General features: G+C 49.1%; 9 protein-coding genes across 9 annotated transcripts; 3 read left to right on the top strand and 6 right to left on the bottom strand.

The window, feature by feature from the left end:
* Positions 1 to 92: 92 nt before the first annotated feature.
* Aspvir_004468 (uncharacterized protein) lies at positions 93 to 1,875 on the bottom strand (the record flags this gene model as incomplete). Its single annotated transcript, XM_043267694.1, has 5 exons — positions 93 to 904; positions 959 to 1,349; positions 1,411 to 1,474; positions 1,528 to 1,670; positions 1,726 to 1,875. 5 exons carry the CDS (start codon positions 1,873 to 1,875, stop codon positions 93 to 95), a joined length of 1,560 nt encoding a protein of 519 aa, XP_043123629.1.
* A 2,060-nt stretch (positions 1,876 to 3,935) lies between these two features.
* On the bottom strand, positions 3,936 to 4,862 carry Aspvir_004467 (Hsp20/alpha crystallin family protein; the record flags this gene model as incomplete). The annotated part of the gene is made up of 1 exon (XM_043267693.1): positions 3,936 to 4,862. The coding sequence occupies one exon, from the start codon at positions 4,860 to 4,862 to the stop codon at positions 3,936 to 3,938; it is 927 nt and encodes a 308-aa protein (XP_043123628.1).
* Positions 4,863 to 5,456: 594 nt separating this feature from the next.
* Aspvir_004466 (MFS transporter) lies at positions 5,457 to 7,067 on the bottom strand (the record flags this gene model as incomplete). The annotated part of the gene is made up of 2 exons (XM_043267692.1): positions 5,457 to 6,147; positions 6,217 to 7,067. The coding sequence occupies 2 exons, from the start codon at positions 7,065 to 7,067 to the stop codon at positions 5,457 to 5,459; spliced, it is 1,542 nt and encodes a 513-aa protein (XP_043123627.1).
* Positions 7,068 to 7,613: 546 nt separating this feature from the next.
* Positions 7,614 to 8,417, top strand: Aspvir_004465 (MBL fold metallo-hydrolase; the record flags this gene model as incomplete). Its single annotated transcript, XM_043267691.1, has 1 exon — positions 7,614 to 8,417. One exon carries the CDS (start codon positions 7,614 to 7,616, stop codon positions 8,415 to 8,417), a length of 804 nt encoding a protein of 267 aa, XP_043123626.1.
* Positions 8,418 to 9,158: 741 nt separating this feature from the next.
* On the bottom strand, positions 9,159 to 9,914 carry Aspvir_004464 (uncharacterized protein; the record flags this gene model as incomplete). The annotated part of the gene is made up of 1 exon (XM_043267690.1): positions 9,159 to 9,914. One exon carries the CDS (start codon positions 9,912 to 9,914, stop codon positions 9,159 to 9,161), a length of 756 nt encoding a protein of 251 aa, XP_043123625.1.
* A 20-nt stretch (positions 9,915 to 9,934) lies between these two features.
* Positions 9,935 to 10,912, bottom strand: Aspvir_004463 (Zn(II)2Cys6 transcription factor domain-containing protein; the record flags this gene model as incomplete). Its single annotated transcript, XM_043267689.1, has 1 exon — positions 9,935 to 10,912. One exon carries the CDS (start codon positions 10,910 to 10,912, stop codon positions 9,935 to 9,937), a length of 978 nt encoding a protein of 325 aa, XP_043123624.1.
* A 1,738-nt stretch (positions 10,913 to 12,650) lies between these two features.
* Positions 12,651 to 14,751, bottom strand: Aspvir_004462 (uncharacterized protein; the record flags this gene model as incomplete). The annotated part of the gene is made up of 4 exons (XM_043267688.1): positions 12,651 to 13,982; positions 14,041 to 14,389; positions 14,459 to 14,584; positions 14,657 to 14,751. The coding sequence occupies 4 exons, from the start codon at positions 14,749 to 14,751 to the stop codon at positions 12,651 to 12,653; spliced, it is 1,902 nt and encodes a 633-aa protein (XP_043123623.1).
* A 1,299-nt stretch (positions 14,752 to 16,050) lies between these two features.
* Aspvir_004461 (uncharacterized protein) lies at positions 16,051 to 18,698 on the top strand (the record flags this gene model as incomplete). Its single annotated transcript, XM_043267687.1, has 6 exons — positions 16,051 to 16,481; positions 16,540 to 17,474; positions 17,533 to 17,715; positions 17,780 to 17,812; positions 17,872 to 18,075; positions 18,133 to 18,698. The coding sequence occupies 6 exons, from the start codon at positions 16,051 to 16,053 to the stop codon at positions 18,696 to 18,698; spliced, it is 2,352 nt and encodes a 783-aa protein (XP_043123622.1).
* Positions 18,699 to 19,322: 624 nt separating this feature from the next.
* Positions 19,323 to 20,024, top strand: Aspvir_004460 (ubiquitin carboxyl-terminal hydrolase; the record flags this gene model as incomplete). The annotated part of the gene is made up of 1 exon (XM_043267686.1): positions 19,323 to 20,024. The coding sequence occupies one exon, from the start codon at positions 19,323 to 19,325 to the stop codon at positions 20,022 to 20,024; it is 702 nt and encodes a 233-aa protein (XP_043123621.1).
* Between the last annotated feature and the right edge of the window lie 167 nt (positions 20,025 to 20,191).

Below are 20,191 nucleotides of genomic sequence, written 5' to 3'. Positions count from 1 at the left end.
TGTTTTTTGCTTACATTACTGGCATTCCTGGTTTATGACTCAGTCCTTTGAAATAATATATACATGGGCATCCATTTGTATTGACATAAACGCTACTCGGCCTTGCCATCCTTGTCTTTTCTCTGGGTCCTTGTCCCTGTGCCTGCCGTCCGCACGACGAGGCCAAGCTTCCACAGAACCCACAGCAGGCCCAGCCCAACGACCACAACCGTCCCCAGCTCGATGGTCCTGCTCCGGAAGAATCCACCATCCTCTCGCAGTCGCAGAACAGGTACGTCCAGCTCTTCCACAAGCCGGTCCTTGCCCTCCGCCGGCGCCGGATGTAATTGATAGAACATCGTCCGGGGGCCGAACAAGCCCTCCCAGCCGAGATTCACCCGATCAAACGGATTGACACCCATCTTGGTGCCGTCTTCCGCCGTGCACGCCCAGAAGACGATCGGCCATGGGACCGCGGCGGAGCGGTACCCAGATTCGGAGGGGGGCAGGTATCGCAGGTGCAGGGGAATCGTGGCGTTCCACACCTCGGGGCTGGTAGCCGGGTGAAGGGGCGTTGCCAGCTCGAGCAGCCAATTTGAGCCCCGGCGGGAGACGAACCAGTCCGGGGCTTCGAGGTCCGTTTCTCCTGCTACGGCGCGGAGAGCGGCCAGGTTGTGGGAGTTGAGGAAGAGGGGGTCTGTTGTTGAGAGCTGGTATTTGTCACCGAAGATCCACGATGGCAGGGTTAGATACGTGTGGAGGGCGCATTTCGCGTCCGGAGGTGCGGGGGGGCGCTTTAGCGAAGCACGGGGCATTGAGAAGGTCAGAGTGGGATGTAGCCCGGTTGGGGCGGGGAAGGAGACGGTGTAGGTGGCATCAGCTGGGAGAGGATGGTGGCGCGAGGGAAATGAGAATAAGGTCGGTTCTGGAACGGCGTCAGCATGGTCCTAACTTCGTCTGGTCTCTGTATACAACGTACTCAACTTTTCGTCCTGTCCGACAACTCCAAGTAGTCCACCCATTTTCAGTTCCTTGGGCTCAAGGGCGCTCTCGACACCGAGGAGCCCGACCTCGACCTGGTGTGTGTCTGCGGCATGCTTCTTGATCTGCTCGGTCCATCCTTGGTCTGGGGATTTCGACCAATACCCAGACACGGTCAGCGCATGCGAGATGCTATCATAATTTACATCGACCGAGTCGGCAGAAAGTATTGATTCCGCATGACGAAAGCATTTCTCGTCCGACCGGTCACAGAACTTGTGCTGAATGAAGGAGACCAGATTCTGCAGGGAGGGGAGACGACTGTAGTACTGGAAGGCGGCGGTGGTAGCAAATCGTTCCGAGAGGATAGGAGGTTGGATAAAGGAGGACTAAGGACCCGAGAGTTAGAGTACATTCCTGATTTCACTGGGCCGGAGGAACTGAACTCACCCTGAGACCGTCACATTCTAGCGACTCATCGAATACCTTTTTTAATAACGAGCACAATCCTTTCCTGTGGCCTGTAATTAACGACTGCGCAAGAGACTACGTATCACAGATACACACCCTGTCTCCGCCGATGTCCCAGGGGTATAGTAAACATGCAAACCAGGCGATATCCGACTGGAAAATGGCGCTCCGATCTCATAAGGCCGCTCCGTAGCCCACCGGATGTGAAGCTCGTGACTCGATTTCAGAACCTGCCAGATCTATACATATAATAAATCAGTCGAGATCACTACTAATTGTAGAGTCCCAGCTTACCTCTGAGGGAAGCTCATCAACGCCGAATGTTGCCCGCTCTTCGCGCGCCCCATCCAGGTGGGTAATGGACAGCGCATCGCTCGTTAGCACGGCCTGGTCGACGTGAAAGGGAGACTCTGGCTTCTGTACAAACGTTATTCTTCGTCGCATTTTAAGCCAAAGCTCTGAAGCTTGTCTGGTAGGTGGTTGAGCGGGAGAATGAGCTGTTGGCCTAGGTTGTTCTCCGCCGATGACAACTCCGGTTAGCGTGTCTCCTAGGGGCCGATAAGATAAGAGCTTCCACCTTTTGCGCGTATGCTATCATTTTCTTCTATATTTTGTACATCAGGGGTCAAAAGTCTGTGCACACTCCGCGTATCCGCGACGCGTCAAAAAATCAACATTCTTTTTAACCACTATCTATTCCATCAAAATGAGGTCTTTTAGCACTGAAATTAGTGGAAATAGAAGGCCTAAAGCTGAACTATCTTCTGAATCACGCGCAGCTATTTTATATGGCCTAGAGAACCAGGGATCACCTATATAACTAGTAAAGGAATTTGGTGTTAGTCACAGCACTATTTATAAGATAAAAAAGTAATTCTAACAGCACTACACCCTGAAATCAAGGCCTCATACTAGTAGACCCCATAAGCTTAGTGCCTCTACTAAGCATTATATCTACCAGATGGTTAGACAGAGGCCCTCTATAAGCTAGAATGCCCTGGTCGCTAGCACACCTAGGGGGGTGTTAAGGTTAACTATTTAATGTGTTTTAAAGAGATATAACCTTAGGAAGTGGAAGAGCAAGAAGAGAATCCCTTTAAAGCTAGATATAGTTAAGAAATACTATAAATTTATATATATATGGCTTGATTTTCCTCACTAGGAGGAAGTACTATTTTCTAATAAATATTCTATCTAAAGAAAGCTAAATAATTCCACCTAATTTATCTTCTAATTCTTAAATAAGGCATACTGGCATGATCTAGTCAACTTAATAAATTATAAGAAGAATATTTCACAAATAATATAGGGTGTAATCTGGATTGGGGGCTATATAAAGCTAGTAATTATAGATTATAATAAATTAGCTCCCTAAGGGGGGTATTCTACTAATTCTTATCTAAAATACCTTAAAGATAGCCTCCTTCTAATCTATAAGCCTGGCACAATATTCTAGCAAGATAACGCCAAAATCCATATATCTTACCAGGCGCAGGAGTGGTTTAAATCTCATGGAATCTAGATTATAGAATGGCCTCTATATTTACCTAATTTAAATCTAATTAACACCTCTAGAACCTCCTAAAGAAGAAGCTTTTATAGCTCTATCCTGACCTCTTCTTAGGAGGCAGATCCAAGATAGATTAGACCTGGTTTTATAATGCTATTATAGAGGCATGGGATGCTATCCCTCAGGAGAAGATTAATAGTCTAATTTGCTTAATACCACATTAATTACGCGCAGTTTACCAGGCAAGGGGATGGTATATTAAATATTAATATCTACTATTCCCCTATTTATTCTTATGTACTGAAATAATATGGTGGTTGAGAAATAGGGGATTGAAAATGGCTGATTTTTTCGATAATTTGGTGTGTAGCCAGACTTATGACCTTTTAGTTTAAGCCCCATAACAGTCTTCTCTGAGGTTATAAGTCTACGTTCAACTCTACCTAACTTGCCATTCCCTCGGCTTGCCTAAAGATAACTTGAACAACAACATAAATGCTGGACCAGGGACAGACTTTCTCTCACACAAAGACCCCTAGAGTCCACATTTCAAAGCTCCGTCCGAGTTCTGTGATTCGACCAGTTACAGCATATCGCTTCATTGAGGAATCGAACTACTCTCACTTTGTAAAGAGTCTCTTAAAATACGGTCCTCCGAGCCGAGAGTTCCAGAGTCTGATGACGGTGCTGACAAGGACTATCTACCGCCCAGCACAAAGAAGCAAAAAGGACCCAATTAGTCCTAAGCTTATCAACACCGCTACATGCACTGCTACCAGCACCACCACGACTGCCAGGTCTTGAGAAGTTGTATTAGACATCGGGTTTGCAGTCAGGTGCTATTCATGTCATTCAAGAAACAAGCTGGACTACCATTAGTGGGACTTGCTAAAATTGATGAACAAAATTCTTGCCATGTGCGTGATTAGGGTGGAATAGATTCAATGCGCTATCCTACCCTATATTCTGTTTTTTATACTATGATGAAAAGCAATCACTGAATATCCACCTTCACATACTCCCTCTCAACCTCCTCCTCCACATCCTCATGTTCTTCTTCCTCTTCTCCCTCAATGCTCAATTCACTATTTGCACCCTCCTTTTCCATCTCCTCCATCTCCTCGTCGGGTTGTCCAACTTCTCCCTCAACCCTAGGAAGTGCAACCCTCAGAACCCCATCAACCAGTCGAGCCTGGACCCCTTCAATGGCAACGGTATGGGAGATTGGCACTTCCCTTTCAAACACCCCCACATGACGTGCTCTCTCCTCAACCAGCAAAGCCCTGTACATCTCCTCGTCAACTTCAGGACGGTGCACAACTCCAGCCATGCGGAGTATCGAATGCGTCGCATCATACGCAATACTCAGATCCGACTTTTGAGCTCCCGGAAGCGAGACATGGACGATGGTTTGGGTAGCTGTGACAAAGATGTCGACCGGTGGCGTGAAACTGGCTGCGTCGTGTGAGTGGTGAAAAGAGCGGAAGCGAGGATGCATATGGTGGAAGTTGTAAAAATGATGGCCGAAGCCTCTGCCCCCTCTCCCTCCTGGACCTCGTCCTAGTCCGCTGCACATTCCCCATGTGTGCAATTGAGGACCTAGACCACCTCGTCCGTGGTGAGAGTGGCGGTGATGATGCCCGAGTCCTGGGCCTTCATGTGTAGCACATTGGCTGAATCCATGCTCTTGCTCATGTCCGAGATGGTGACGAAAAAATCCGCGACCAGCACGGCCACGGCCACAGGAATGACCGAATCCGAATTCTGGCTTTTCGGGCTGTTCATCATCTTCCATACGCTTTTTGGCTCTTTCCTTGTGCGCCTTTTTCCCACATTTTGAGGGCTCCCCGGAGCTGCTTTCGAAGCTGTCATCGTATGGAGGGGGATGAGGGTGAGCAAAGAAAGGATGTTCTTCTAACATGGAGATATCCCAGGTTAGAGGATGCTGACTGAAATGGCATGAATGCTGCATATTGAGCTGGATGACTTATGATCGTATGTACTTGATCTGGTCTGTAAAGTCTGCCGGTTTGAGATTTCTACGGATCGACTGCGGTATATATACCCGTCCAGGGCAGCTACAATGACCGTCATGACTCACTTGTCGTACGTACACGTACGCCTTGTGACCTTGACTTGCCGCCCAGGCAGACAAATACTCGTCAGACTCACTGTGAAGACGTGGTGGTATTGGTAGGCAGAAGAGACTACGCATACTGTCATTGCCGTAAACGGATATCAAGTCCGGGGTTTTGCCTCCCCGGACTCGGTCTCGGCATTTGGTATTCTCCGACTGTCATTTCTCGGGGTTTTCCTCGGAGTCGGGCTCGGAGATCGGATATAGATCAAGACCTCCAAAGATTTATCGCTTTTGATATGCAACTGCAGGGATGTGAGTAAAGCATCTACCAAGGTCAGGAGTGCAGGTTCAATGAAAGATGCATGGACAGACCAAGAATGTGTTTTATATTAAACTATCAACATACAGGTGAAGAACGGACAGCAGGCCATCCAGCTATCCATGCATTTTCGCTATCTCCTTGATCATAGGGCTCGCAGCGCGGATACGATGCCTCACAAAATAGAAAACAGTCGGAATGGCAATGCAGACAGCCTCGACGATCCCTAGCAGCGTCCCAGCCCAGCTCAGCCCCAGCGCTTTATACATCGCTGGCCCCGCAAGCGGCAAACATGCGCCCATGATGCTTCTTAGCACCATATTCCCCGCCAAAGCAGACGCAGCGTAGATCCCATACGACCTCGCCAGATAATTATTCGCATAAATGAAGACACAGGCATTACCCGCACCGAAGGGGACACCGGCGAGAATCGGCACGATCCAGTGGACGTGTGGACCGCACGTCCAGGAAAACCATAGCTGGCCGATGGCCAGAAGCGTCGCTCCCAGACAGACAATGCTAACCATTGCCTCCGGGAGAACGGTACCGGTTTCCGGATCCTTGCGGTGGGCGTTTATGACTCTGTGGAAGAGAGGTTCGAGGGCTATAGCTATCAGGACGCCGACGCCTATTCCGATGAATGAGAGGCCGGCGATGCCTGGTGGCCAGCCGCGTTCCTGTTGGAAGGCGATGGGGTAGGCGACGAAGCAGAGGTAGAGGATTGCATAGACGATGGCGACGTAACTATCCCAGAAGATACTGTCATTGTGAGCTTGGTCTTTCAAGCAAGAATTGTTGGTGAGGTGCCTACCATATTGGCTCTGTAAGCATCATCTTAGCGGCCGACTGAGACTGGTTTTGAGAAGGGACATGAACCCTTGCTGGTGATCATAGCGCGTCCACCACTTTGGGTTGTTTGTCTCCTCTCGTCGCTTTGCCGCTCTCTTCTTCAGAATGACCGGCGCATAGGTCTCTTTGATAGAGGCGAGCAACACCAAGACCACACCACCAATGATTAGAACAATCCGGTTCGTCCATCTCCAGCCCAGATACTGAAACACAAATCCTCCGATAATAGGACCATACACAGGGCCATTTGCCGGACCAATTGACCAGATCCCAAATGCCAGAGCACGATGTTCATCTGATATGACATCGTTGACCGAGGCAGGCGAGTTGGACATCATCGCACTGCCGAAGAATCCCCCAAAGAAGCGGCTGACAATGATTGCGGCGATATTCTGCGCCAGCGCACTAGGCAGAATAAGGACAAGGAACACACTCATTGAGATGATGTAAACAGGCTGTCGGCCCACAATCTCACTCAGCGGAGCAACGAATAGACTCCTGACAGCTATGCCCAGAAGATACGTCGTGACGCCAAGTAGCGCGGTGATCTTTGAAATATGGAAATCCTCCTGCAACCCGGGAATTCCAGACGTGTATAATGTGCTGAAGAGACTAATGACTATTGCACCCAGGCTCATGGCCATCACGGTGAGGCCCTTGTACCATAAGGGCCAGGTACGCGGATTCTCGGCGTCGGCGCATTCCCAGTATACTTCATATTCGGGGGGATTCTGGACGCTTGCAACCTGGGTGACTGGTGGTTCAATGTTGGAAGAAGGGTAGCCCTCTGCACCGGCCGTGTAGCTGCGCGTCAAGTCGAGTTCTCGCTCTGGCAGGCAAGTCTGTCTGTTGGCTTCTTCATCAATGGACGACTCCATCATGTGCCAGCTAAAGGAAGAACAATGCCAAATCCTCCAGACCACTGTCGACTATCATTGCAACCGAGAAATAGCTAGTGAAAACAGGGATACACATATTTATAGCAACTTTAGGGCTCCCCAGTCAAGCTCTTCTCACGGCCGACGGCAATCCTTAGCGCTGCGTCTGATTGAGAATCTGATATTATTAAGCTTTAGGTGTCGAGTTAGATAGGATTTCTAATCCCTATTCTCGAAAAGGGCAACATTATTCAGATCCTCGGAGAATTTCGAGTTTTCTACTGTGGATAAAACTTGGTATATATGTCTTGGCGGATATTGTGACTGTTTCGAGCAGTGAACCGTTCGGCATATCCCGATATCCACTTCTGCATAATGGGACTTTGTCTACCTCATATTTGTCAGACTGAGTAATCCTTCTGATGGGTCTGTTCTATGAGTTGTGCACTCTTCATGTCATTTCCTCCAGTATATAAAGCTCAGACAAACATACTCAAAGAATATCAACATATCTAGACAATCGAAAGCGCTTTCTTTACTATAACAATGTCTCCAACCTTGAACATCACTCACATCGGCACCGCCACCGCCATCCTCGAGATCAATGGCGTAAACATGCTCACCGATCCCTTTTTCTCCCCCGGCGGCACAAAATTCCCAGTCAACGAAGTGATGCACGTCCTCGTTGATGACGACCCTGCCCTCCGTCTAGACCAGCTCCCCGTCATCGACGCCGTCCTCCTCAGCCACGAAGACCACGTCGATAACCTTGACGACCTGGGCCGCCGCCTCCTAGATGGCCGTCGCGTCTTCACAACCGTCGACGGCGCAAAGAACCTCTCTCCCCATCCCGCAGTCCACGGCCTGAAGCCTTGGGAGAGGATCAATGTGACCATAGCCGGGAAGAACTTTGAGATCACCGGCACGCCTACTCAGCATCTCCCCGGCGGCGAATGCATAGGCTTCATCATCATAGGCGAAGGGTTCGGATCTGGTCGTGACGACCTCCCCCAGGAGATCTACTTCTCCGGCGACACCGTCTATATCGAGGATCTGAAGAAGATGGCAGAGCAATACCATATCTGCGCGGCGGTGTTCAACTTGGGTAATGCGCATGTGCCTTCTGACCTGGAGGACCCGAATAGTCCGGCTATACAGATTACCATGGATGGGAAGCAGGCGGCGCGGCTGTTCAGGGATATCAAGGCTGATGTCCTGGTCCCTATGCACTATGAGTCGTGGCATCATTTTACGCAGTTTGGAGAGGAGCTGCGGCGGGTGTTTGAGGAGGAGGGGATTAGTGAGAGGGTCTGCTGGCTTAAGCCTGGTGAGGTAGTGTCGGTGCTCTAGGTGCTTGTCTGTTTTCTACATACCAGCATGGGAGGGGCATAGATTTGTCATAAGAGTTCATTTTCATACATAGATTTATAGATAAGAAGAAAAACCTACATACTGTCATCCTCAATGTTGAATTGGGCAGCATTAAGCTTTTTAATTCTGTAGACGAAAATCCTTCGGGATTTATGCATAAGACACGCAGAGCAGCCAAGAGTAGCTAGGCACAAGTTAGCGGTTAGTAGAATGCAATTTTGTCTTCTTCATAGTTGTTGTATTCCCTGATGTGTTGACCCTACTGCTATCATCCCTAGTAGCTAGAGATGGTTGTCTGGACGCTTTTTGGCTGAGTGGTTGGATGTATGACAATAGTTACATACTACCTTATGCTATGTGGCACTTTGTCATGGGAATCTGGATTCCCATATGATTATATTTATCTACCGAGGAAATATACTAACACCTAAGCAGACTAGTCTATATTAGCTCCCCTTTCTTCACTCTTCTCGTACTTGAATAAATCCCGAGACTGCGAATATAGCCCATAGACCCCACACCGATCTGGCTGGCGGTTAAACCACTCATGTCATCTCCCTCAGTGCAGCAGCAGCGGCGAAAGCTGATCAACTCTATTCTGCGTCATGCAAAAAGTGGCAACTGGGAGAGTCGGAGCTAGCTTCTGGATGATTTGGATGTGATGGCAGAAGGCTTGGAATACCGCGATAGCAACCTACTTCACGAAGCAATCATCGGCGGTCATCCCGGGATCGTGCTGCGTTTAATCGACCGAGGCTTCAGCGTGGAGGAAAAAGGTCCTAATGCATATTCCGTCATGTGTATGACACCGCTGCATCTCGCAGCACAGTACAACCAGGTCCAGATCGCACGCATCCTGCTCGACGCAGGCGCAGATCCCACCCGGCTGGATGTTACGGACGCGCAGGAGACACATGTCAACTGCCCAACCTTTCCCCAGCGGTTCCCCGGTCCCTCCCCCTGGACCACAATCTCAATCATTGCAGCACTGAGCAATCCCCTCCCAGCCCCGGCCCGGTTAGCCGGACGAGACGGTGCATGCTTCGGACCAGACGAGTAAGATCTCCCCTTCTCGCCGCCCGAACAGGACGAGTGACGGCCCCTCTCTTCAGACCGGGATCGCTCCTGCGTCACCTCGCGTTCCCACTCATCAACACCCAGGGCCCGTTCCACCTCCGTGAGCAGGTAGGATTTCACCTGGATTGCCATTAAGATCTGCAGCGTACCGTAGTTGGCTGGCCGGAACCCACCCCACTGCAAGGGCGGGATAACGGGGTGTATTTGTTGGCGATAGTCGGGGCCCCCGGCCATCGATTGTACTGACAGTGCGTGGACGAAATGCGATACTTGTGTTGAGACGGTGGTGTAAAGATCGAGAATCCGCGCGTAGCCAGTTGTAAAGAGAAGGGCTGTGGGTAAATCCGGGCTCGATGGGTCTCCTCGAGCTGTACTTGAAGAGGACGCAGGTGGAGGCATCTCGCGCTGCGTATACATGTCTATGGGGACAAACGAGATGACGCATGGCTGGATGTGTCGCTGTCTGGGTAAAAGGCGCGCGATGGTGCTTCAGGTGTGGGAGTGGGACGAGATGTAAGGGGAGTGGGCAGGGAGGCGAAGTAAACGCTCGTTTGCCTTGCAATGTCGATAAAGTGCTGTGTTTTGTTAAAGATTTCAATCAATGGGTACCCGTGAGCGAGCGTGTCGTCGGATTGGTCACCGCCACAGGTGCTTAGTTTCGTGATGACAGCGGCTGGTGACGCGAACATCGCGCCCCATGGCTCGGCATGAAGAGATTGTTCCAGGTCGAATAGCGACATGTTGATGTTGGAGAGCTCTCGCGTGATGTCATGCAGAGAGTCCAGTTTCTGGGGTGCGCCTGTTAGTGGAGCAGGGGTGTCCTCGGTGGTTCTGGCTTGGTTCCCCATGGGGGCCATCTGAAAATAGTCGGTAAAATTAGGCAGCGGAGGCACGCTCTCCGGTGACCATAAAGATGGGAAAGTGTTCTCCCGCGAGCTATAACGCGGGCTTGAAAGGCTGAAAATATCCGACATGTTCCAATCGGCAACTGATGGAGGCAGAGATGGTACTCTCTCGGACATCTCGACAGCCGGAAGGTTGGGCTGGGTACTGATCTGGCTGGCATGAACGGGCTCTCTCACACCTCCTGGACCGTCTTCCTCTGATGTCAATTCTAAAACACTTAAAGATCGTTTGCGACGCTTCTCCGCCGCATCCAGGCGGCTGCTGCCGCGCTTGACCACCTTTTCTTCCACGGTAGTCCTTGCTGGGCGGCCGCTCCGCGATGGCGGACTCCAGATACACTGACGGTTCAATCGCTGACATCGAACACACAGAGTGCAGTTTTCCAGTTTTGTGTAACGCAGCTTTTGAGCATGACACTGATCGCAGGCAAGGCGGCGAGCAGACGGATTCACGATCACTCCCACATGAGACAAGGGGGGCTGGGAGGGCATGGTTCCTTCTATCCAGAAGAAATGCAAGAAGGAAGTCACTGGTTAGATTTCAGTTATTTATCCTCGTCCATAGCGAGGCAGATGTTCGAATGGTGGATTCGATTCGTCACAGACATGTTGCGATTTGGGAATGGGTACACAGCAAGCCATTGGGATAAAACCAGAAAACATACATTTTAGTTTTCTGAACAGTTAGCATTTATATTTTCTACTAGTAATAAAATTTAATAAGTAATTAGTAGTAGAAGGCTAGCAGCTACAAGATCAAGGTTTATATAATATTTAGGACTTTATGTATAAAAAAATAAAGTAAATTTTAATCTACATAATATTCTATAAATAAGGTATTACTGCATGTTTGATAGGCCCTATGCATAGGCAGCAGGCCTAACTTTAAGGTCGGAGAAATTTGATTCTAAAAATTATTTAAATTTTGATTTTGCATGGTTCTCCATTTAGATAGGCTAGTGACTAGTGACACCCTCTAGGCCCACACGGGCCACCCCCATCTCACCCATGCCCATGGTCGTGCGACGGAAAAGCGGCGATCAGTGGTTCTCCACTAGGCTTAACCCAATGATTGGCTAACACACATGCTTCATGAAGTGTGGCCGGACATATGACCCAGGTACAGACATCCACCTCTGGTATATATACCTTAGTATTCCAACCATTGCCTGCTTTATTGTTGCCCCTGCGCCTAAGCCATAATCCTTTAACTTAGTGAATATTAGGCTCCATCTCCTCCCGTGAAGCCCCAATCTTTTATATGAGCTATTCTTCACACTCTCCACCACCAACCTAGACTGCAGTTGAAATACCTGTTGGCTTTAGGTAGGCTACACCTATCTTAAGTCGAGCAAAGACACAGTCAGTTAAAACACCACTACCTCACATAATACAGCACTTGTTCCTTATCATATAGCAACATGAAGATGGAAGACAGGGACAGCTCCAACCCTCACCCTCCCAGGGTCAACAAGAACTGGACGGTTTATGGAGGTGTTTGTGATCATGTCTGTGACGACCTTTATTGCCAGCACATTTGAAGACATCTTCTTTACACAGGTTGGTAGTCGATCTGTTCTCCATCATGTGATATTCATATCATTTTATATGTTGTTTTCTTTCCTGTATGAGAAGTACAAACCTGTGTAGATATGTACATCTTAAAAGTGTCCCCAACCGGAGGTAGTATGAAGCATGTAAGATGTTCCGTCAATCGAAAGCTGTAGTCAAAGTAGTGGTGAGGTTAAGCCAGATGGTACCGTATGGGAGATTAGATCCTTGATGATGTTTTCCCTAAAGAAGGATAGCCCGGGTATATGAAGGCAAAGGGAGATTAGGAGCGGCTTGGGACTTTGTAAACTTTTATGTTAACCTTAGAGATGAAAAATAAAATTGCACTGGATAAAGCTGGATTATACTAGGGGATCAAATGTGATTTGACAGTGTCCAATTCACCTTCCTATTGAGGGCTGGCATAACAAGATCCATGGTTATGGTTTCAGACCTTCACCTAAAGCACCCAGGGACTCCCGCCTTGGCATCACAAGAAAAAGAAAGAAACACAACGGCATGTGTTCTAACTAGAAAGAAAGATCTGAACTGCGGTCGACTCGTCATTGATTTAACTGATACCTAAATCAGCAGCCTAAACACTCCCTAGAAAGTCGCGCTCAATATCAAAATCGCAGTGCATGTGATCGACCCATTCGATATCACCGCACGACATAGCCTAAGTAGCCCCAGCCACGTCCATTGCTCTCAATGCGAGCGGCTGCGTATCATCTTCACTATTTGTATTGTTGGCTTCAATCCACCCTGCTGTGACAGCACCTTGAAGCGCCCAGCTGTGTCCGTCAGTGGAAAGCCATAGCTTCCGTATGCGCGGATGAGGAGGTTTCGTAGTCGCCAAAACTTCAATAAATTTCTTTAAACAATCTTGGTACCAGGGAGGCTCCTCCGGGAAGTCTAGAATTTGCAAGCCATCCACACAACAGGCCATCACTGATGGGCCTAAGGGTAATAAATCCCTCAACAAGCCGATTGCGTTTGGAAGCGACTTCGGGTCTGCACTGAGGCGGCGAATCCGAGCGGGTGAGAGATCCGGCATGTGTTCGGAATCCAATGCAAAGGATAGATCCGATGGGATCAAGCGCACCATTTGAGAAATCAGAGCATACACCATCTTCAGGAGCTCTTGTGGGCGGGAAAATGTTTGGTAGTCTTTCGGGTTATAGTAGCAGAAGTACGAGATCACGGGAACACGTAGTTTTCGAAACTTGTTGACGATGAATGCTGTGGTCAGTGTGTTTGGGCTTATTTCTCCCATCATTTCGGGACCCTCGAGCCATAGCGCCTCGGACGAGATAGAGGTTGTCCATTGTAGTAGACGATGGTAAACCTGGGCGTCTGCGGATAGGTAGCTGCACTCCATAAGCAGGCTCGCCTCTCTCTCGGACGATACGTAATCAATCATCCATGCCGTGTCCTCCAGGATGGTCTGAGTGGTCCAGCTTTGGCCGTCATGTCTATCTTGCTTGTTGGACGCTTCGCATGCTACTGGAACAGCATCTCGCATCCGAGGCCGCCCGAGACTGATAAGCTGAGAAGCGTCACGCTTAGGAGTAAAGCCTGAAATGTGATTCAGCAGCTCCAACGGTACGCCTGGATGGCTCGTACCCAGCCTTGAATCCAAGTGTGACCCGACCATCATTGCCTGAACTAGGGCACCCATCCCCTCGCGCACCTCGTTCAATATTATTGAGTTGTTTTCATCACTCAACTCTTTGATATGATAGTCAAGGCTCTCAATCGAGCTTTGGAGTCGGTTCCTGAAACTGCTCCCGAAACTATTCTTCCAGCGCTGAGCTCGCGAGAGTTGCCACTCCTGGAGTATGTGAATTAGAAGCCCGAATAGATTCGAATAAAACTTGATGATATGGGATTTGATGTACTCGCTCCGACTTGCATTTCGGATAGTTTTGAATAACTTGTGCGTCTTATCGGAGAGCTTTTCGAGGCAGTCTGAGATTAGCTCTGCAATGTCTTCATGCTCTAATGTAGCCTGGATGGAGAGTTTCAGTCAAACAGTGTCTCAAATGCTAAGGAGATTGAGCACTGACATTAATGCAGGCGGTTAACCCTCCGATTAAGATTGAGGTATACTTGTCCCCGGAGGGAAGCATTTCAAGGAGGTATTCATGGTTGGAGATCCTTGCCGCCACTTTCCGGAACCATTCTTTCACCCTGCCTCCCTGTGACTGTTTTTTTGCCTCCAATTCATCTTGTACCGTGCGCACAAGCCCCTGGAGCTTATCCGCTGTCGGATCCTTGATAAGTTCAGCGAGATCTTCACTATGACCCTTCCGCTTCTTCATAACCTCCTTGATGGCATCCTTCCAGGTGTCTTCGAGCTCCTTCGTTATGTCATTGAGGTCATTGAGTTCGGAGGATTCAACGAACGAAAGAGATCTAAAACTGCAGCCAGAATACATGACAGTCAGAAACCAAGACCGAAAAGCGAGTGTATGTATGGCTTACACATTGCATTCTGGTGCTTTTTCATTCCGATATAGGCGAACGGTTTGCTCTACCGATTCACTGTACCGTCTCTTTCCTTCACTCTCTTGCTTGACCTCCCACTTTACATGCTCATTGAGACCTTGCCTGTCATGTTATTTGTCAACGAAATCCCAGCTGATAAGACGTAGGCTTGACAATTCCGGACGAGTCACTCACACCAACGGCTCCTCGGGCTGCTCTTTATTGATTTTGAAACTAAACTCTCGCAAATTTGCCAAAGCCTCGCTTGCCTTGTGCTTGAATAGACTCATGGTGTCTTCAGAGCAAGGTGAAGGGTGAGATTCGAGACCTGAATCTTGAAACAAATTCCGAACAAGCTCATGGGCAAGCCAAATAACCAGGACAGATAGGCAAGACAATACAGGCTATTTGACTAGGCAATGCGGGGGCTGTCTGTTCTTTGGGGCACGAACTCGCTTGGTGCTTTTTCTTATGATACCCAAGTACGGCTCATGGACACTTCGCCCGCCCAACTCGCTGTCGGCTTGCAGGGAAAAAGCAATATCCTCGTATTTCAGGTACATTCAGCTGTAAATTACCATTACTATGGCTGTGCGAGGACTTAGCTCCTGTCATATATTAAACCACTCAGTGTCTAGACATCCATGTCTAGCTAAGGTAGTAGGAGATGGATAGTAGTAGCAGGGTCAACACGGCAGTGATACAACAGCTCCCATCCGTGAGGTCCCGAACAAGAATGACTCCCATCTCAATGAAAGCAAGCCGCCATGTTGAGCTACTTCGATTATTTTAGCACTTTGTCAGTGCGTTGATAGAGGTACGATGCAGACCACCTCAGACCCCTCCATGTCTGACATTCTCTACGGTCTAACATCTGGCGTGGGGGGCGCTGTGACGGAGCTTTTGACGTCGAATCAAGATCCCGAGATCCCCGGCGTTGACAGGCAGCATCACACGCCGCGCAGCATTCGCTAGCCTTTGTGCAAATATGCATGTAGCAAACAACTCTCGGAGTTTGCTACAGCAGTGCGAGGTATTGAGTGCGGGATAAGACAGGGGCTTGGAGGGAGGAGCTGAAAGGTGGGGTAGAGAGGGAGGTTCAGCCCTCCTACTGTACTGTTAGACGCAGTCAGCTTGACATCCATCAGCGATTGGATTAGCTACTCCTCCTGCTGCTGCTTGTGATGGTGGTGATTTCCTAGTGTGTTTTGACAATGGGTCACTTGGCCAAATGGACATGTTCTGTGGCTGATACTTTGCTTACGCGCTACTGCTTCTGCTTCACTTAGGCCATTAGCAGAGCGCTCCTCTCACTCTAGCACGGACACGTCAGGATCTACTTTCTTTTTTTGTTCTCTTTGTCTGCAAGACATTAGAGGACCCCTCGGGTTCATACACCCTGAAAACCAAAGCACTGTATCTAACCGCTCATCTCCGCAGGAACTAGCATCTCAAATTCGCGCCCGCTGCTACGAATCGAAGTTATATATGACTTTCTGGCTCCTTACCTCAGCTTAATCCAGACGCCAATCAACCGCTTCCGCAAGAGTTTTCTCTTTTTTCCAAGCCAGCTATACCTGCCCGTCACTATGGCCTATACCGACGTTGAAACCTCAGTCACTCTTCAAGTGGTTGATGATGCGAAACTCTCTTCCCCAGGGGAAAGCGAAGCATTGGTCGCTACTGAGCAGGTCGAAAGATCGGAACATTTGTTTCAGCCCATCAAATATTCCTATGAGTGCTTTAACTATGATGGCAGGAACTTTACAGAGAGTCACGCTGCCCCCTTGAATCTCGAAGTTGTGAAAGAGGCTGAGCAGCTCGTCGCAGAGGAGCAGTCCTGCGTGTTTGAGATAGCGACGGGAGTCGAGGTCAAGCGGCCTCGTAATGGGGCTCACGAAGATGATTATGAATATTCACTGACCTGGATGGAGGTGCGCGCGATCAATGAGGCCAAGATGATAATTCACTCGCTGCCGTTGCTGGATGCCATTCGAGAAATAGTCAAGTTCTACCCGAGGTTAGTCTCGTACACAAGGAAAGGAAATGGTGACATCAAGACTGATAAGGGGCCACAGCCAGAATCTCATCGGTGACAAGGTCACGGTCTACGAGCCATATATGGTGTTAATCCATCACATCCGGGAACTGAAAGAGCTGAAGGATCGATTAGAGAGCAGTGTCGCCGCCAGACCCGATGATCATATTTTGGAAAAGTGCCGCCACATTCAGGTCCTGCTTGATTTCTTGAATCCCAGGTTTCAACGGACGTTGGCCCAAGCTGACAAGCGACTGCTCAAAGAAACGCCCACTGTTGTCTTCGAGGACATCTGGTACCTTCTGAAGCCGGGAACTTTGGTCTACTTCCTCCATGATGGTCTATGGCTTGGTGGCGCTATTGAAAGTGTGAGTCGCAGGAGCAAAGACAGTGACAAGAAAGAGGCCTGGATAGTCAACATCTGGTTCCAGGATGTTGGAGCGCATTCACACGTGCTTGCCTGCGCTCCTCATTCCATTATCATAGAGGCCTTTGATGGTGAGAAACTTGTTACCAGTCTGCCAGTGCTCCCATGCCAGATTCACGACCGTCAGGACAATGGCACAAGACGGGCGGCGTTTCAGAAAAGGGGTGCTTTAATTGCTGACATCATGTGGAGTGGCTATAAGTACATGAAATATAGTGGGATGACAATGGATAAGAAGAAGAGAAAGGTAACCCATCTCCGAACACATAAGAACGCAGTTGCTGACGTCCTCAAGTATGAAGGCCCTATTATAATCGGTCCCTGTGACCTAGAGACCGAGTTTCCCGAAAGCGACTGGATATTTGATTGGAGTCCAACCGATATCCTGAATGCAAAGGCCGAAGATAAAGATAATCGAGACCCCATCCATCCGACACTTCCACTTGATCTAAACGTCGATGMAAGTGATAAATCGCTGCTTTCCGATGATCACTTCTTAATGATGGTCCCAATCATGGCTGCATTTGCTTTGTCGACTAAGACTTGGGGTAATTTTAAATATCTGGAACCGGTAGAAGAACATAGTTTTGCTGACAAAACGTACAGAGTTTGTGAATATTGACTGGGCAATGGAGATGGATAAACCAGACGCCATCCCGGACGCAAACACAAACCCCGAAAATCTCGACATCATCAAAGCCTTATCAGATCGCCAGATTAAAACAAAGACTCCTTGGTCTGCAGATTTTATCAAGGATAAAGGAGAAGGCGTTGTGGTGCTACTTCATGGTCAGTTGTGTGCTTGATTCCGGGGAGTCTCCCATATCTTAGCTGACATTGTGGCACACGACAGGACCCCCTGGAGTTGGAAAGACATATACCGTAGGTAAGCTATCGAGAACACGCACTTGAAGATGCACATCCAAGATTCTGACACCATTGTAGAATCAATAGCAATCAACACCGGTCGTCCCTTGATCAGCCTGACAATGGGAGATCTTGGGACCGAGGAAGACGCGATAGAAACCCATTTGACGAAATGGTTTGCACTTGCTCAGAAATGGCGGGCAATTCTGCTTCTGGATGAGGCAGACATTTTCCTCGAACGTCGAGAACACAAAGATCTCGCCCGCAATGGAATAGTTTCTGGTAGGCTCAATTCTATGCACCCTTTATGCATATGGGTCACTGACTGCATCGTCAAAGCTTTTCTCCGAAAGATGGAGTTTTTCAGGGGTTTGCTTTTCCTGACTACCAACCGAGTCGGCCACATCGATGAAGCATTCATTTCACGGGTCCATGTCATCATCGGCTTCGAGAAGTTAGACCCCGATCAGCGCAGAAAGATCTGGAGAAGCTTCCTGGATAAGCTCCGCGCTGAACGGAAGGGCAAGATTCGGGTCACCCCGGCCTGCGTCAATTATGTGCTGGGAGACGAGATGAGCTCCATGGAGTGGAATGGACGTGAGATCCGGAATGCGTTGCAGACGGCCATTGCCCTAGCCGAATACGACCTTCGTAGGAGCGAAGACTATGAAGAAGGGATGGAGATCACCGTTGAGGGCATTCACTTCCAGAAGGTTATGAAAATGAGCCGGACCTTCCGCGAATATATGAACAGCATCCAGCGGGATACAGAGGAATATCGCGCCACAAAGTTTTACGGCCGCAACGACTATTTTCGGACGGATAATCCTTCAACTGCGTCATCTGCCACGCAGAATCCGAGACCGGTACAGTTCGCTGGGCGGGAGAAGCATGATTTTGTATAGCTCTTGGAATAAAATATGCCCTCGTCATCAGTCCGGGGGTTCAATGTCTTCCCATGTATCTCATACTGGCCCTTGGAGACAGGAGCAAACTATCCTCTTTCTCTTCCATAGCGGTCTGACAAGAACTGTTGATTGACTGCCCCACTCGGCGGGGCTGGACACCTACGGCAAGCCATTAGGACAAAACCGAAAGAACGTAAATTGATTATTAGTAAAAATGGGATTTTATGATTTTCTGCCAGCAATAAGCACCTAACTGTTTTTACTGCGATCGTTGCGATAATATACCTATTCTTAATATACTTATAGAAAATCAATATTTTTATATGAAATATACCACTCGGTATGGTAATTATTATCATACTAGAGAGGGAGTTGCATCTGGAATATTAATTTGATATCTACGGCCCGGGGAGAAAGTGGGGGAGCGGGGGAGCGGGGGCGCCTAACTGTATTTAGTCTCGCTCCGTAGCTTCAATACACCTTAAGCTCTCCATTCCACACCAACATTTCTGACTTTTCGACGTCCTCCGTCTATTGATTCCCCAAAATGGAAAAGAAGACATGGGTAATGCTTGGTAAGGGACCTAAGACCACTTGTCTTTGAGTAGAAACTCATCGCAAATGGCAGAGAACAACCCCGATGTAATGAACCAATTGGCAACAAAGTTGGGTCTATCGTCCGAGCTCCAATTCTACGACGTCTATTCCCTGGATGAACCCGAACAGCTCGCACATATCCCTCGACCTGCCCTGGCTCTGCTGGTCGTCATTCCACTTACCCCAGCTTGGGATCGCAGTCGCAAGGCCGAAGACGCTAACAAAGAACCCTACACTGGCTCCGGCCCTGACGAGCCGGTCATCTGGTTCAAGCAGACCATCGGCCACGCCTGCGGCTCGATCGGTCTGCTCCATAGCGTGATCAACGGCCCGGCCGTCGACTTCATCAAGCCTGATTCCGATCTCGCGGCGATACGAAGCCTCGCCATACCGCTGGATATGACCAAACGCGCCGAAATGCTGTACAACAGCGAGCCATTCGAACGTGCGCACAAGTCGGTCGAGCAGGCCGGCGACAGCTATGCGGATCCGACGAGTGAGCGTAATGGTGGGCATTTTGTGAGTTTTGTCAAGAGCGGTGGGAAGCTCTGGGAGCTTGAAGGGTCGAGGAAGGGTCCTCTGGAGAGAGGAAGTCTTGCTGACGACGAGGACGTTCTCAGTCCGCGAGCGCTTGACATGGGCATCAAGAGGATCATCAAGTTGAACGCGGATGGAGGAGGAGAGTCTCTTCTTTTTAGCTGCATTGCTTTGGCTCGCAGGCCTTAGGCTCTGACTGGATCGGCTGTCTGCAAGTCACATGACTGCGAGGTGTAGCCCCGCGGAGGTAGCATTTATCTATCTCTGCCCCACTTTCATACCAACCCCTGACAGAGATAATTATTCCCTATCTCAGCAGCCACTAGGTATCAAATCACTATATAGTAGGGATATTG

The sequence above is a fragment of the Aspergillus viridinutans genome (genome assembly GCF_018404265.1).
Source record: "Aspergillus viridinutans IFM 47045 DNA, scaffold_2, whole genome shotgun sequence".
NCBI lineage: Eukaryota > Fungi > Ascomycota > Eurotiomycetes > Eurotiales > Aspergillaceae > Aspergillus > Aspergillus viridinutans.
Note: the sequence above shows the minus strand (reverse complement) of the source record. Positions and strands in the feature narration are given on the sequence as shown.